We start from the raw sequence: 18,145 nt of genomic DNA on the forward strand, positions 1-18,145 counted from the left end.
AAATAAAGCAAATATTGCAAAAACAGTAACTACGGGTCAGGAAATTCAAGAATTAGCAAAAGAAAGTAAAGAAAGAGAGGCCGGGCACCGTGGCTCACGCCTGTAATCCCAACTAATCCCAGCACTTTGGGAGGCCAAGGCAGATGGATCACAAGGTCAGGAGATCGAGACCATCCTGGCTAACATGGTCAAACCCCGTCTCTACTAAAAATAAAAAATAAAAAAATAGCCGGGCATGGTGGCGGGTGCCTGCAGTCCCAGTTACTTGGGAGGCTGACGCAGGAGAACGGCATGAACCCGGGAGCTGGAGCTTGCAGTGAGCTGAGATTGAGCCACAGCACTCCAGCCTGGGTGACAGAGCAAGACTCCATCTCAAAAAACAAACAAACAAAAAAAAAGAAAGTAAAGAAAGAGAAACGACATTGAGCCTGTCCTCTGAAACAGAAGTTAGAACTGAGAAAAAAATATCCATAGAAGCATGTATACGTGGCAATGAAAAACAGTTATGATACTAAAAGAGAAAGCCAGAAGTCCTGAACCTCATATTCCTAGTTTCTCTTTCGGGTTTGCCAACAGAAGAGAAAGAACAGGCGTCCAGATGGGGTTTGGAATGAGAATGGGAAAAATCTCACCTTGTTGTTCATAAAAGCTTTCAAGCAGCGAATAATCTCATGCTTGTTCCGGCTATCGTAACTCCTGTACATAGAAGACATAATTAGTGAGGTCCCTTTATTCTCTACCCCTTTCCCATTTTAAATCTTGCAAACAAGATTCTTAGGAATAATAGCCCCATCTAGTAGATGAGTAAAATTTTAGGAAATAGCACTTTGCCCAGAAACACTGAAGAAAATAGATAACTGAAAAGGGATCTTCACCGTCAAAAAATCTGGCTGATCCTCTTGTAATCCAAGAATTAAGTATTAAATTAAAATCTTCCTTTTAACTCTCCCTAGGCTCCTGAGTGCTAAATTCTATCAGGATAACATCCCATCTATTGCTGCTTGCCTCACTACTAGAGGTTTCAAGTCTGAGAAGATATATGCAGGTCTTGGCCATGTATTATTTTGTTTCAGAAAGATTCCAGAAGTACTCTGCTTCAGGCTGGCTTCAAGGTACCCTAAGAGAGTCCAAGGTATACCTAAAATTATTCCAATCTTGAAGAATGCCACAATACTAGTTCCAAGTATACTATAAGACTTCCAAATAGATATTAGCCAGACCAGATTACAGGGCAGCACTAAATCAGATTTTATTTCCAGATTGAAAAAGAACCAGTGCTGGGAGACTAATAGTATTATATGGTATATATTAGAGTTATCCAACATGAAATTTAAGTTCCTCCTCCCTTTCCTATATCTATAATCATCATTCATCCTCTAGTCACCACTATGATAAACCCCTTCTCAGTTAAGAGTACATTCCCCTAGCCCACGACTTTACATTTAACTCTACTTTCTACTTCAGAGCAAACAGCAAAGTCCCCTATGACTCTCCAACTTGAAGTTGCAAAGACTTGGAAATCCTCACCCAGCAGTCTCTTCTTTCTCATCATGAAGTCGTTTAAGAATGTCCAATAAGGAGGCCAAGCCTTCAGCACCAAATGTTTGCACCCAACTGTAGGGAACAGAGAAAGGCAAAGCAATATCAAATTAATAAACACTTATTTGCCAAACAAAGTTTATCCTGACAACTTTCTACTCCCAATTCAGACTATTCTCATACTTCCCCGGCTCCTTTGATCGTCAGTCACCACCAGTGAAATCCAACATTCGGCTCCTACTCCTGTTACCTCCTCAGAATCCTCACCTGACGGGGTTGTTGTTAAGAGACACACGAAGGGACTCCAGGCAGCTGAGCAGAGGCATATCCCGCAAGCCTGACCTCAACTCCTGAATATACATCATGGCAGACTTAGAGCTCTCCTTCTGGCTCATGCCCTGGACAGGGGGCAGAGACAGAGATTAGTAATGGTGGACCCAGTCATAAATTAGGGACTAGCATTAGTCAATAGAGTTTATATTTTATTTTTATTTTTTATTTTTAGTAGAGACAAGGTCTTACTACGTTGCCCAGGCTGATTTCGAACTCCTGGGCTCCAGCGATCCTTCTGCCTCAGCCTCCCAAAGTGCTGAGATTATAGCAGTGAGACACCACGTCAGGCCACGTTTATCAGGGCAGATACCCATCTCGCATACCACCAAAATACGTGAGACTTAGAACTGCCTATCCCATTCCCTATATTTACATACTTCATGAAAATTTAACCAGGCAAAAAGTATGTAAGCATGGTAACTAAGTAAGAGAGTAAAAAGTGAATAGGCTTATATAATATAATGAAACCGAATTGATGCAGACATAAAATGTTACATAAAATTGGCAGAAAAAAAAAAAAACAGGTCCAAGACAAGGGCACAGTCTCCCATGTCATGGGTACCTGCCCCAGGACTCACAGCCTTGGAAGTGTACAAGTACTGGGACACCATCTCCCTCTTGATGATGATGTCCTTCTCCCTCAAAGGTTGCTGTTTCTCCTCATTCAGGTTCATATCCAGCTAGGAGAGGGAGAAAAAAGAGAAAAAACAAAATTGCCTCAAATTCCTTACAAATTTTTAGTGTTTAATATTAGTATGCTTAGTGAAGAGTTGAGCATGTAAAATGCTTATTGAGTAAATAAATCTTTTTGATCCCTAGAAATTTAAGCTATTACAGCTGATGAAAATTCCTCAAAGATAAGTTAACATTTTAGTATAAATCTCTATAGACATATACACACTCTTTCTCTAAGAAAAATGGACTCAATAAAAATGAAAGATTTATTTTGTATTATTGAAAGAAAACCACACATAATGCTTTCTGCATCAAGGATGGACCTTAAAAATCTCTTCAGACTGAAGCACTGGATGAATGGCATAATCTAAACACAAGCAAAATCAACAGCAGCAAACTCTGCACCAACTCTAGGGCGTACAAACCCATTACCCCCAGTTAACTCAGTCCCTGTACAAACTCCTTTCCCACAAAGAAAGAATTGGAAACTCTATGATAAAGCAGAGATACCTTGACAGACATAATCTGATGTATGTTTGGGGAAAGGCTCTGTTTGATCCTTCTACATATATAACAACCATGTGTCCAAGTCTAGTACCTCGGTGGGCACAAATTTAGCCCTAATAATTCCAGAATGTTAATTGAATTGAGAAAAATATGGATGGGGGGATGTATTCTATTTCTTCTGCAAGTAGCAAAATTAATCTGAAGTTTTTGTGACTTAATTCCTGGTGCTTTTTTTTTTTTGAGACGAAGTCTCACTCTGTCACCCAGGCTTGAGTGCAATGACACAATCTTGGCTCGCTGTAACCTCCAGTTCCCAGATTCAAGTGATTCTTCTGCCTCAGCCTCCTGAGTAGCTGGGATTACAGGTGCCCGCCACCACACTCAGCTAATTTTTGTATTTTTAGTAGAGACAGGGTTTCACCATATTGGCCAGGCTGGTCTTGAACTGCTGACCTCATGATCCACCCACCTCGGTTTCCCAAAGTGCTGGGATTACAGGTGTGAGCCACCACTGCCAGCCAGGTGCATTTTTCCTCTTGCAGATAAACTGAACATAGAAGTTACAAAATGGTGGCCCTCAAGTTAAGTCAAATCCAAAGATAAAATGTTTCACTTGGCTAGCTCAACATTTTAAATCTGGGGGACCTTACATAAAAATACAGATCTCTAGTAAAACAGCTCCAATGGATGCAACCATCAAATTTCATGTTGTGGGAAACTCTACAGGTCAAACAAATGGTTTCTTCAAAAATTTTTTTTTTTAGTATCAATAATAAGGATAAAAGAAAAAGAGGTGCAGTGGCTCATGCCTGTAATCCCAGCACTTTGGGAGCCCGAGGCAGGCAAATCACAAGGTCAGGAGTTCGAGACTAGCCTGGCCAACATGATGAAACCCCGTCTCTATTTAAACTACAAAAATTAGCCGGGCGTGGTGGTGTGCACCTGTAATCCCAGCTACTTGGGAGGCTGAGGCAGGAGCATTGCTTGAACTCTGGAGGCGGAGGTTGTAAGTCTTGCTCTGCTTGCGACAGAGCAATACTCTGTCTCAAAAAAAAAAAAAAAAAAAAAAAAAGGAAGGGAAACCTATAGTTCAAATGAAAATTGAGAATATCAGTACAGTGGACTATATTTGGAATTGTGATTTGAACAAACTAGTGTTTGAAAAATGACCTAATTGGGGAAATTCAAATAGTGACTAGGATATTTGATGTTATTCAAGATTTATTTTTTTTTTTAAATTACAGATTTCTGACTTCTTTTGAAAAATAGAAATATCTGGCACTCCTAGGCAAGTATTCCCAACTGGAATGCAACCACCTACTAGAACTGAGTTGTGGCTGGCTTTTCTAATAAAAATGCCAAAAGCCTCTCTTCAATTTGCCACATTCCCCACTTATTTTGTCATCTTCTGTCTAGCCTGCTTACCTTATTTATACTACCTGCCTGGCCCAAGAGACATTTAAACTTGCAATCCAAGGCCAAGAGATTATCCTGATAGACCATACTCTTTACACTCTTAATGTACTTGGAATATTAAGAGACAAACTGAAAGATTCATTGAAAAATAATAACGGTAGTACCAGTTGAGTGCTTACTATGTACCAGGACCTGTGCTAAGGATTTTAAACCTAAGCTTTTAATTAAGCTAGGCCTGCCACTAGTCTCTATTTGAATCTGAGATCACATATCCATGCAATATACAGGTCTTACGAAATCCTGTACTCATCAAAACTTTCCAAGACTTACCACTAACGGACACTCATTGAATACCCTCCTTATTCGGTGTTCCTCACTGAGGAAAACAAAGTAAGTCACATGCACATATACTTCGTTACTTAGCTGACTTCAGACACAATCTTTAAAGGTCTTCTAGCAATTCTATGTATTTTCTTTCCAGATTCACCACTAAATACAGGACCTTGAGCAAATGATATTCCATTCTCAGTTTCTCCTTTATACAGAGTTTGTTGTGAATACTTCAACACTTTATCTGCTCTGGCTTAACCCAAAGGTGGTCTCCATATTACCATCTTTGGCACACAGGGTGAGATGGTCCACTATGTCTTTGTGGCTAAAGTGTTGCTGGGCAGAAGGACATGAACAAGACAGTGATCGGATGTTTCCAAATACAGATTCCAATTTGATGAACTGGTATTTGTATATTTAGTTCCTAATTATGGGATTATAGGGTTAATATAAAAAGTTCCATGTTAAGCCTGGAATTCTTTGTAATAAAGTGCTAGTTAGGGAACTATGCACCAAAAAGAGCCCACCATGCCCATAAATTCCCAGGAAGAAGCAACATTTTGGGAATGGAAAACTTACCAGCATCTGTTCAAAGAGAACCAGAACTTGTTCATCTGAAACATCTTGCAATGACTGTGCTGTGGGATCATCCCCATATGATGCAGAAGAATTTCTATGAGCAGAATTGGGCTTTTCCTTCTCCTTCTTAATTCTCATGCTGGTAAATCTCTCCAGCTGAGAAACAGAAAAAAGCATTAGCAGTGATCCATTTTCACTTACATAACAAACCACCCATCAAATTCTTTACCCCTTTAACCTCTTACACAGGCATGGTTCCTCTGGTTCACGAGCAGTTCAAGACTCTTCTGACATGAAAAGAAGAAATCAGTCTTCCTCCTATCTAACTTAGCATACTGACTCTGTACTCTCATCTATGTTCAAAGATAACAGAACCAAAGTATTAAGATTTCAAACCTCTTTACAATAGAACACTGTTCTTGATCTCCCCTACCATTTCTAAGTCTTGTAAAGTAGTACAGAACTGAAAGCCTCTCATGACAGAGTTCTATCAATAAAATTCCCTTTGTTTCCTTCTAGCTACCCAACAATAAATGTTGCTAGGACCCCAGAAGATGCCTCCCTTAAAGAGGTATTACTACAGAATTTAATAGATATAAGCCACATAGGATAAACGTGTCCTTAAAGTCAGGATTCATTCCTTTCTCTTGAATTTGTACACTCCACAGCACTTGGGTAATGTAAGCAGCAAAAGTTCCATATATATTCTTCAAAATCCCCTTTACATGACATCTCGTCAGCAAAGAATGCAATGTACCTCAGGGGTATATATGCCATCTCTCTGCCAAACAAATGCTAACAAGCCATTCCTCAAATCTCAAATACCAATGCTTACATCAAAGAGTCCCCAATAAGCAATAGCTTATCAGCTCTCCTCGTTAGAAAATAACAGTAATTATCTGTAAGTATTATAGAGCTTCAAGTGATATGAGTGGCATTCAGACTGCAAGTCAGTTTGAAGTTTAAAAAGCATGCCTAACTTCAGAAGACAATGAAGGTCCATGGAAATGCGTGCAATGGGCCAAACACAGAGCAAAGAGTTAGGAAAAAAGCCTTGAGATACTGAGTAGAAGCCATATCACCACTATAAGTTACAGAAAGTCAAAGTTATGAAAACTGGTAAATATTATAGTGTAGGCAATGAGCTAGAACATGCACATGCTAAACAAAATGTCCTTACCTCATCTGCCATGAGCCGCTTCAGAGTCTAGGAAACAGGAAAAAGGAGGGAGAAGAAAGAAATCAGTGAAGTACAAGGAAACCTCCCAAACACCAGACGGGTTGGGGAAAAAAGGGAGAGAAGTTGAAAGGATCCAAGCTACTTTCCACAAGCTAATGATTTCTATCAAAGTATTCCTTAGCACATTCCCTCAAGTAAGGGGCAGGAAGAATTTTAAGGTTACTAACATATGACTCTTAAAAAGGAAAAAAAGAAAAAAAGAACACGACGCAGAACTGAACAGAATCCGAATCTGATGACCGATACACTTATGAGATATGCTCAACTTCATAGTAAATAAGGCAATGCGAATTAAAACCACAGTGAGATATCAATTCACACTCCCAAGACTAGAAAAAACGTTCATGTCCGTCTAGTCACAGACCAACAGGAATTCTTGGTGGTACTATAAAATGCTATAGCCACTTTGGAAAACAGTAAGGCATTATCCAGTAAAGTTAAATATGCACATGTACTACAACGCAACACATCAATTTCTATGTAACTATCCTGCTGAATTTTGCACATATGTAGTGGAATGTGTATACCAAGAGTGTTCATAGTAACACTATGACATGTAAAACAGAAAACAATGCAAATGGTCATCAAGAGTAGGGTTTTCTGATCCGTCATCTGGATATATTGGAACCATCACCAAAACACAAATTTTCATAAAAATCCTTAAGGGGTAGGCCATCACTCTTGAGGTTGAACCCTTGGATAAAACAAAATATAAAGGCCAAAATCCAGGATAAGGAAGGAATTCCTCCTGACCAATAAAGACTGATCTTTGCTGGCAAGCAACTGGAAGGCGGATGTGCTTTGTCTGACTACAGCATTCAAAAGGATTCGACTCTTCATCTTGAGACTTTGTGGTAGGGCTAAGAAAAAGAAGTTTTACACTACTCCCAAGAAGAGTAAGCATGAGAAGAAGGTGAATCTGGCTGTCCTGAAACACCATAAGGCCAATGAGAATGGCAAAAGTAGACACCTTCTTGGGAGTGCCCTTCAGATGGTGGTGTTACAGTGTTTATGGCCAGCCGGCCACTCTGACAGATATTATTGTGACAAAAGTTGTCTGATTTATTGCTTAAACAAACCAGAAGACAAATAATTGTGTATGAGTTAATGAAAGATGTGAACTAAAAGAGGAGAGTGGACAAATATACTGGTATATTGGTATAAGGAAAGCAATTTCACAAAGAAAGTGAATGAACTTACAGCTATTCATAAATATAATATTGAATTATTTCATTTACATTCAGCTTAAAAACATGTAACACTGTATTATTTGCGATGTAAAATTATTACATAAAGGAAATAATTACCATAAATGTCAAAACAGTGGTTACTTGGGGTGGGTGGGGTGGGGTTGTGACTGCGGAAGGGGACAAAGCAGCTTCTGGGGTGTTTACAATATTCTGTGTCTTGACATGGATCACATGACTGTCTAGTTTATAATTATTCTGTACGTTTTACATTCTCTTCTGCATACATGTAATACTTTACCCCTCCTGCCCCCCAACCCCCTGCAAAAAAATAAAGTCTGAATGAGCAAGTCTGGGAAAGTGGGAATTTTTTTTTCATCCTGCTTAATTTTAAACAACTTTTTTTTCATTAATGTCCTTAGAAGTGTACAGTAAATCTCTTTAAAAAAAAAAAAAAAAAGAGACAGGGTCTCCCTGTGTTGCCCAGGCTGGTCTCGAACCCCTGGGCTCAAGTGATCTCCCCACCTCTGCCTCCTGTGTAGCTGGGATTTCAGGTGCATACCACCACACTCAGTTGGTAAATGCTTCTTGAGTAACCTTCCCCAACTAATGAAAAACTAGTTCCGTTTCTGCCACAAAGCTATTTTTCCTCTTTTACAGACCAGAAAAATCTACATTATTATGTTCACGTTCCCCATATAACACAATTCAGTTCAATCCAGTGTAAACTGTGAATGTATACTTCGTCCATTTTTCACCAACCTGGTGCTTTTGAAATAAAATAAAACAAACGCCGGGCGCGGTGGCTCAAGCCTGTAATCCCAGCACTTTGGGAGGCCGAGACGGGCGGATCACGAGGTCAGGAGATTGAGACCATCCTGGCTAACACGGTGAAACCCCATCTCTACTAAAAAAATACAAAAAAACTAGCCAGGTGAGGTGGTGGGCGCCTGTAAGTCCCGGCTACTCGGGAGGCTGAGGCAGGAGAATGGCATAAACCTGGGAGACAGAGCTTGCAGTGAGCTGAGATCCGGCCACTGCACTCCATCCTGGGCGACAGAGGGAGACTGTCTCAAAAAAAATAAATAAAATAAAATAAAACAAATAAGCAAACAAACTTTAACCTCCATTGTCCAGAACAGGTCAAGCTTCCACTGGCTGAGGGCTAATCACTCACCCAAACCATGAGAATCTTGCCATGAGAAAATGTCCATGGAATTTACAGTTACTTCATGTGTTCTGATTACATAATAGAAGCAAGGCAGAAGGATGATGAGGCAGAAAGCACCACCCAAGACAACCAACAACATAGTTCCTTTTGTCACCACCCCTAAGTCCCTTGGCATACAGAAGGTGAAACAAGCACAAAAGGGATGAATGCATACGATTTGGGTTACCATAGCCAAGGTTGAACTTACCTGCTCCTAGAGCAATTGCTTCCAAAATCTTGTCCCCCAAACTCAAAGAGTTCCCTCAGAACCAAGCAACAAGCAAACAACTCTAGGATGGATGTAACGCAGATAACAGAACCTGAGTCTAAAGAATGGCAGCTGAATTGTTCACAGCTGAAGCTTAAGTTAAAAAAAAAAAAAAGTGTTGGGGGAAACCAGCAACCTGCTCTTTCTGCCTACAGACTCTTGATTCGTCTCTCTTCCATCCATGTCTATTAGCACTACCTAAGTTCACACCATTATTGTCTCCTGTTTGATTTACTCCAACAGCCTCCTAACTGATCTCCCTGCCTTCAGTCCCATCTGCCCCATACCACATCCATTCTGCATACTATATCCAAGAGAACTCTTTCTAAAATGCCAAGCTGTCCATGTTATTTTTCCATTTAAAAACCTTCAATCGCTCTCCACTGCCCTATGTTAAAATCCAAATTCCTGTGCATGGCATATGACTCTCCTGGCTTTTCCCCCAGTCTCATTTTCTCAGCAAACTCTCCGCCTCAAACTCCATCTTCATCTCCAAACAGATGACACTGTCTCAATGCCCCAGACTTGCCCTGAGGCTGCTGCCTCCTTAGCCTAGACTGTGCTTTCAAGGCTAACTCCAACAGGCCCTACGGAATGATCCCTCCTCTAAATGGATATGTACCTTTCCTTGTGTTTCCATAGCAATAGGCACTTGCCTGTCTCACAGCACTAAAATTGGATTGCAATTGTCTTTTGATTGTGTTTCCTCTACCCCTTTCCAGACTAAGTTGCTTGATGGCAGAGCCTGAAACTTAGTCATTATATCTCCTATAAACAAATACTATAATCTAGTGTTGCCTCCCTAAAATATCAATCCCTGGAGAAACTCTCCAAGTCTATTCCATCTCTTCATTATATCAATGAAGAGACTTAAGCCCAGCCAGGTGAAGTAAATCACTGAGGTCATATGATTAGGGGATAAATTGGATACAGAACTCAGGCATCCAGACTCCAAAAGCCGCCATATCTTTGCATTCCCCAAATTCTTGTGCCTTTTTCCTATTCAATGTCCACTAATTCTCGCCTTTAGATAGAAAAGAACGGGAGTTTTATACATATATAAAACTTCATATATACACACTTCATATACACATATATGAAGGAAGATGCCAGTTTCCCTTGCTTTCCTAGGGCATCATCAGAAACAGATTTTATCTTAAAAAAAAAAAATTATCTGCCGGGCACGGTGCCTCACACCTGTAATCCCAGAACTTTAGGAGGCCGAGGTGGGTGGATCATGAGGTCAGGAGTTTGAGACCAGCCTGACCAACATGGTGAAACCCCATCACTACTAAAAATACAAAAATTAGCCGGGTGTGGTGGTGCCTGCCTGTAATCCTAGCTACTCAGGAGGCTGAGGCAGGAGAATCGCTTGAACCTGGTAGGCAGAGGTTACAGTGAGCAGAGATCAAGCCACTGCACTCCAGCCTAGGTGACAGAGCGAGACTCCATATCCAAAAAAAAAAAAAAAAAAAAAAAGGAAAAAAAAGAAAAAAAAAAAAATTACCCACGTTTTAGGGTTCAATTTGGGGAAGGACAACAAATACTATGCACGAGGGAAAAAAGCTACATTTCCTGAGCTAGTCCAACAGAGGGCAGCAACAACCAGCAAAGTGAATCACAGCACAGTCAGTACAAGCAAAACTGTTTTAGAATCCAATACAACACTCAAACAGCAAGCTCAATTATTAAAATAGAAACCTGCTGCTTCAGTATATTCAGAGTGTATTGTTTACTTAGTTAATACTATGTGTATTCTTCTTACAGATTCTATGTTGGCAAACGGTTTTGTTCAGTAGTCATTTTTTAATTGTATCATTAGTTGTGTGTATTATCTGAAATGTAGAATAAGTTCCTAGATCAAGACAAAAAAAAAAAAAAAAAGAAAGAAAAAGAAAAAATAGAAGTTCAGGAAGATAAATGCTACAGGAGCTTTATTTATGTATTATGTCTCAGATGTCCAAGCTTCTTAAAATTAAGTCTGTAATCATCCTATATCTAAATGCATCCACTTTCATTATTCTCCTGGTTTGCTGTCAATTCTCTTCTGGTCCCAAACCAAACCCTTACTGTCCTAGCCTGGCTGTGGTAAATATCTCACTTCTTGGCCCTTCTATTCAGTCCTCCACTGAACATTAGCACTTTTACCTGTAACTACAAATATAGATACTGAAGGAAGCATAAATACAGAATGAATTTTTTTTTAAATATCCAAATCTGGCTTATGAATCCAGATTAATAGGAACTTTCAGGTAAAGGATGTCAGACTGAACCAAAACATCTAATTTCTCTCCTTCTTGAAATCTCACTAAACCTACAGAAAAGGTGTTTTTTAGAAAGTAAGAAGTGATACAAGGAAAGAGCCTACAAGGTTGGGAAGAACAAAAGAGCAGCTGCAAATTTTGAAGACTAGGACTAGAAGAATTAAATCCAACAGATTACAGAAAGCTGAGTCCTAAACCGGAAAGAGCAATAACCAACCCATTACACTTAAGGATCCTCAAAAGGCTCAGGAATAATTGGCACCAGATACCTATGGAAATAGGAGTTAAAGGAGGGGGAGGCTAAAAATAAGACTGGTTGGAAGCTGTTTAAGAAGCCAGTTAGATACCTAGATCCTACCCCACCCCTCGACCATGCCATTGGGAGACTATCCTCCCTTCTTCCAGCAGAGGTCTGGAAGTTTGTTCTCAGAAGAGGGTAAAACAGAGGGTCTCTGGATTGGAGGATGCCAGGGACCCTATACTAAAAAGAAAAGTAAACCTATGCATAGTATGTACTGAGACACTCAGCACGTTTCCCCCTCTAGTCTCTTAGAGCCCTAGCAGCCTGGCCTTTCCCCTTGAGACAGAAGGTTGGAAGTGTCTTCTCTGGGGAATCAACTTAAAGCTTGTGACATAGTCCAAGTAGATCACTTCAGAGTTCCATCATCCAACACGTACCACTAGGCACATATGATTACAGAGCACTACTAAGGTGGCTAGTATAAGTGAGGAGGAATTTATTACATTTTTTTAAATTTTAACAAAATTTAAATGGCAAACTTATGAAAGAAGCTCAACATCGTATGTCATCAGAGAAGTGTAAATTAAAATAAGATACCACTACATACCTACTAGAATAGCCAAAATCCTCAACACTGATAACAACAAATGCTTGCAAAGATGTGGAGCAAGAACTTTCTTTTCTTTTTTCTTTCTTTTTTTATTTTATTTTATTTTTTGAGACAGAGTCTCACTCTGTCACCAAGGCTGGAGTGCAGTGGCATGATCTCAGCTCACTGCAACCTTCGCCTCCCAGGTTCAAGCCTCCTGAGTAGCTGGGATTACAGGCGCCCGCCACCACACATGGCTACTTTTTGTATTTTCAGTACAGACAGGGTTTCACCATGTTGGCCAGGCTGGTCTGGAACTCCTGACCTCAAGCGATCTGCCCACCTTGGCCTCCCAAAGTGCTAGGATTTATAGGCGTGAGCCACTGCACCCAGCCAAGCAAGAACTTTCAATTCATGGCTGGTGGGAATGTAAAATGGTACAGCCACTTTGGAAGAGTTTTACAGTTTCTTATAAAACTAAACATACACTAACATAAGATCCAGCGATCATGTTCCTTGGCATTTATTTATCCAAAGGAAGTGAAAACGTATGTCCACACCAAAAACCTGAAGAGAAATATTTACAGCAGCATTATTCATAAGTTACAGCAGCATTATTCATAATTGCCAAAACCTGAAAGCAACAGACATCCTTCAGTAGGTGAACAGGTAACTAAACTGTGGGACATTCAGACAAAAGAACATTATCTGTTGTCTTCGTGACAATCTTAAGGGCATATTACTAAAAGAAAGAAGCTGATCTGAAAAGGCTACATATGGCCGGGTGTGGTGGCTCATACCTGTAAACACAGCACCCTAGGAGGCTGAGATGGGTGGGTCACTTGAGACCAGGAGGTTAAGGCCAGACTGGTCAACACGGTGAAACACCACCTCTACTAAAAATATAAAAATTAGCTCAGCATGGTGGTGGGTGCCTGTAATCCCAGATACTTGGGAGGCAGAGGTATGAGAATAGCTTGAACCTAGGAGGCGGAGGTTGCAGCGAGCCAAGATTGAGCCACTGCACTCCAGCCTGGGCAACAGAGCAAGATACCGTCTCAAAAAAAGAAAAAGGCGGCCAGGTGTGGTGGCTCATGCCTGTAATCCCAGCACTTTGGGAGGCTGAGGCAGGTGGATTGCCTGAGGTCAGGAGTTTGAGACCAGCCTGGTCTCACTGGTCTCAGGGAAAAATCCCATCCCCACTGTGAAATCCCGTCTCTACTAAAACTACAAAAATTAGCTGGGCATGGTGGCGGGTGCCTGTAATCCCAGCTACCTGGGAGGCTGAGGCAGGAGAATCACTTGAACCCGGGAGGCAGAGGTTGCTGTGAGCCAAGATCAAGCCATTGCACTCCAGCCTGGGCGACAAGAGCAAAACTCTGTCTCAAAAAAAAAAAGAAAAAAGAAAAAGGCTACATATTATACGTACCCAACTATATGACCTTCTAGAAAAGGCAAAACTGTGGAAAAAGTAAAGAGAACAGTGGTTGCCAAGGGTTGAGGGAGGCAGGTAGGGTAGGCAGGTTATGAATAAATAGAGCACAGAGGGTTTTTAGGGCAGCGAAAAATACTCTGTATGATACTATAGTAGATAGATATATATCATTCAAGGATTGTACAACACTGAGTGAACCCTAATGTAAACTATGGACTTGGGTGATGCTAATGTGTTAATGCAGGCTCATCAATTGCAATAAATGTACCATGCTAGTGGGGGATGTTGACAATGGGGGAGGCCATGTGATATGGTTTGGCTCTGTGTCCCCACCCAAATCTCACCTTGAATTGTAATCCCCATATTCCCCACATGTCAAGGGCGGGACCAGGTGGAGGTAATAGGATCATGAGGGCAGTCTCCCCTATGCTGTTCTCATGATATCAAGTGAGTCTCATGAAATCTGATGGTTTTGTAAGCATCTGGCATTTCCCTTGCTAGCACTCACTCTGTCCTGCCACCCTTAGAAGGCAAAGCAGAACGTGCCTGCTTCTCCTTTGCCTTCTACCACCATTGTAAGTTTCCTGAGGCCTTCCCAGCAATGCAGAATTATGAGTCAATTAAATCTCTTTCCTTTATAAATTACCCAGTCTCAGGTATTTCTTCATAGCAGTGTGAGAAAGAACTGATACACCATGCGTGTGTGTGGGCAGGGATATATGGGAAATCTCTGCACCTTCATCTCAATTTTGCCAAGACCCTAAAACTGCTTTTTTAAAAAAGGGCTTAAAAAAAATTTTAGGGACTGGGTGTGGTGGCTCACATCTGTAATGCCAGCACTTTGGGAGGCTGAGGCAGGTGGATGGCTTGGGCCCAGGACTTGGAGACCAGCCTGGGCAGCATGGCAAAACCTGCCTCTACAAAAATATTTAAACATCAGCCAGGCATGGGCCAGGCGCGGTGGCTCACGCCTGTAATCCTAGCACTTTGGGTGGCCGAGGCAGGTGGATCGCGAGATCAGGAGATCGAGACCATTCTGGCTAACACAGTGAAACCCCATCTCCACTAAAAAATAAACACAAAAAATTAGCTGGGTGTGGTGGCACGCACCTGTAGTCCCAGCTACTCGGGAGGCTGAGGCAGGAGAATTGCTTGAACCCAGGAGGCAGAGGTTGCAGTGAGCCGAGACTGCACCACTACACTCCAGCCTGGGCGACAGGAGCAAGACTCTGTATCAAAAAAAACACAAAATTTAATCAGGCATTGTAGTGCTTGCCTGTAGTCCCACCTACTCAGGAGGCTGAGGTGGGAGGATCAGCTGAGCCCCCGAGGCAGAGGTTGCAGTGAGCTGAGATCACATTGCTGTACTCTATCCTGGACAACACCTTAAGACTGTCTCAAAATAAATAAATAAATAAAAATTTAGCATCTCAGTTGAGATGTCTGTAAATGTGAAATAAACACTGCAGTTCATAACAATATAAAAAAAGTAAAATATTTTGTTATAATTTTTATATTTCATTCATATTGAAGTAATATTTTAGATATATTACATTAAACTTAATTTCACATGTTTCTAAAACTAGAAAATCTAAACTTACAATGTGATTCACATTAGATTTCTATTGGATGGTGCTGTCCTACAGCAAAGCAACCAGCTTTCAAATCCTACCCATGCATCTAGAGTTTCCAATCTGCTTTGTAATCCCTCATTCTTAAACATGAGTAGACAATCCAGGATTATCAGACATCTGAGGAAAGCTCCTAACATGAGAGAAAAGGGGGCTGGGGGAAGCAACTTGCCATATAAACAGTATGCAACAAGAAGAAAGATGTTTTAAAAATCATTAATATCCACAAGAAACATTCAGAGGGAAAAAGAGCTCATTAGAAGTTTAAAATATGAGAACAGAAATTAAAACTCAATAAAAGGACTGGAAGAATTAAGGAAATTCCCCAAAAAGTACAGCAAAAAGAAAAGAATATTAGACCAGTTTGGGAGGACCAATATCCAAATAATAGGAGAAAACATAAAATACAGAGCAAGTTATCAAGGAAATAAAGAAAATTTCCCAGTATTGAAGGGTAAGTCTCTAGCACAAAGGACAAAAATAGATTATTCAAAGGCATATAATGGTGAAATTTCAAAACACTGGAATACAAACAAAATCCTACAAAATTCCACAGAAAGGATGAAAACAGGTCATATATAAAGGAATCAGAGTAGTTCTCGGTTTCTTAACAATAATATCAACAGCTGGGTGGCAATGGAACAAGGCCTTTAAAAATCTGAAGAAAAATAATTTCCAAACTACAAATCTATACCCAACAAAAACTATCAATCAAATGTCAGCTTAGAATAGACATTTTCAGGTATTTAAGCTTTAAAAATCTGTTCCCATATACTGCAGGAAGCTACTGTAGGACTTGCTCCACCAAAAAGAGGATGCGAACCAAAAAAGTGCAAGACCTGAAATACAGGAAATGAAACCTAACACATGAGGAAATTGAAGGAAATCCCTGGGATAAAGATTCCAGGATGACTGTATGTGCCAAGTACAGAGAACCACCAGTTAAAAGGGAGCAATGAGACTTGAGCCAGACCCTTGAGGCCTGTCATCACCATCATCTGCTTTTGTTCTGGCTTTTAAAATAGACAATACCTGGGTGAACCTGACCCAGATGGTTGGCCTGTCTGGACCACGTTAATAGTTTTTTTCTTTCCTTCTCTGCTCTACTACCTGGACTGTCAAGGATACTCATTCCACCCCACAGAACTTTCCCGCTTCGACTTATTCAGGAGATCTGGAGGTTGCATACGGTAAGCTCAGAAGCAGAAAATACAGAGCAGTGTACTCCCCTGACCATATTCCTGTTGAATGTCTAGTACTTGGCCCTCACTGCAGGCCTGCCAGATGCTCAACTGTGGCAAACCGTTTCCCAGGTCTTACTTATGTCCTGGCCAAGTGATGTCCTTAGAATCTAGGTGCACTTGTAAACACTCAGAGAATCTGAACCTGGTCTATGACTGTGAGATGGTATTCAGTTTTTCTCTGCCCGGAAGACTCCATCTAACAGTGGCAATGCCACCTTTTATACACACATTAGATTTTTGTTTCTTATGTTTTCTATCTTTCATTTATATGCAAATAATTATTAATGAAAACATAAAATATTTTTAAAGGGGTAGAAAAACATTTATTCCATAGGAGTTTTTATGCAACAGAATTAGATGACTAGATAAATGTCTAAAAGTCATTAGCTGGTACAGGAAAATAATTTAATAGAATTGCATGTATTAAAATAAACTTCTCCAAAAGATTCTCAATGCTATCAAATCTTACTTAAATTAATACAAATTGCTCAAAGGTGGAGTACATCAAAAGTAACAGCATCAAATATAAATGTATTTGGCTGGGTTCTCCTCTGCACTAAGACCATCCATCAACATAAAAATTAAAAGCTGTCCCTTTACTCCCCCCCTTCCAGAGAGTAATTCAAGTTCTGATTCAGTTACCACATCCTAATGTAATATGTGGTAAGATAAATCTTTTGGTACCATCTACAGGAAATTAGAAACTTCCTAGATACTTTACAATAGTTTACAACAACAACAACAACAAAAAAGTCAAAAGACCCCAAGGTATTTATTCCCTGTAAGGCCAAGCTAATAAATAACTTAATGAGTTTGAAACACCCTGATTATTATTATCAGAAAACATAAATGAAGTTTAAAACTTATTTTGCATATTTGGATTTGTTCTTGCGGTGGTAGCGGTTGTGTGTATTAATACTTCAGCTTTTTAAAAACAGGCCAATGGCAGTCTTCTGCACAGAGGCTCCCTCTGTTTGCTTAGTAACAGAATTGAACCTATTGTAAATTCAAGACACAAGAAAACTCATCCAAGAGACTGATTTACCTCTACTTGATTCTCTGAATCTTTAACTTTTCACTTTACCCAGAGAACACTCAGACAACTAAGCATGGTCTCTTGGCACAGGATGCTCATGTAGCCAAGCAAAAGGTAACTGGGTAGTTCTTAGCAGCAGAGAGGTTAGCAGGGATCTAAAAAGAGAGTATGACTAAACATTACTCTGAACACAAAGTACATTCTACATAGCAAAAAGTGTTTCTAATTCCTACTTCTTTTTTTTTTTTTTTTTTTTTTTTGAGACGGAGTCTCGCTCTGTCGCCCAGGCTGGAGTGCAGTGGCCGGATCTCAGCTCACTGCAAGCTCCGCCTCCCAGGTTTATGCCATTCTCCTGCCTCAGCCTCCCGAGTAGCTGGGACTACAGGCGCCTGCCACCTCGCCCGGCTAGTTTTTTGTATTT

General features: G+C 40.4%; 1 protein-coding gene across 3 annotated transcripts in view; it reads right to left on the reverse strand.

Annotated features, from left to right (window-relative positions):
• The window catches only part of DIAPH1 (diaphanous related formin 1), a 106,470-nt gene that overhangs the window by 67,934 nt on the left and 20,391 nt on the right, over positions 1-18,145 (reverse strand). For 2 of the 3 annotated variants that reach the window (XM_025388470.1, XM_025388469.1), the window contains exons 2-7: positions 6,560-6,586; positions 5,380-5,535; positions 2,451-2,552; positions 1,807-1,937; positions 1,528-1,614; positions 633-696 (exon numbers count right to left, since the gene is read on the reverse strand). In XM_025388470.1, the coding sequence (XP_025244255.1) occupies positions 633-696; positions 1,528-1,614; positions 1,807-1,937; positions 2,451-2,552; positions 5,380-5,535; positions 6,560-6,586 (567 nt within the window). The remainder of the gene's footprint in view (positions 1-632; positions 697-1,527; positions 1,615-1,806; positions 1,938-2,450; positions 2,553-5,379; positions 5,536-6,559; positions 6,587-18,145) is intronic. The other variant, XM_025388471.1, reaches the window with a different exon arrangement.

The sequence above is a fragment of the Theropithecus gelada genome, chromosome 6, assembly GCF_003255815.1.
Source record: "Theropithecus gelada isolate Dixy chromosome 6, Tgel_1.0, whole genome shotgun sequence".
NCBI lineage: Eukaryota > Metazoa > Chordata > Mammalia > Primates > Cercopithecidae > Theropithecus > Theropithecus gelada.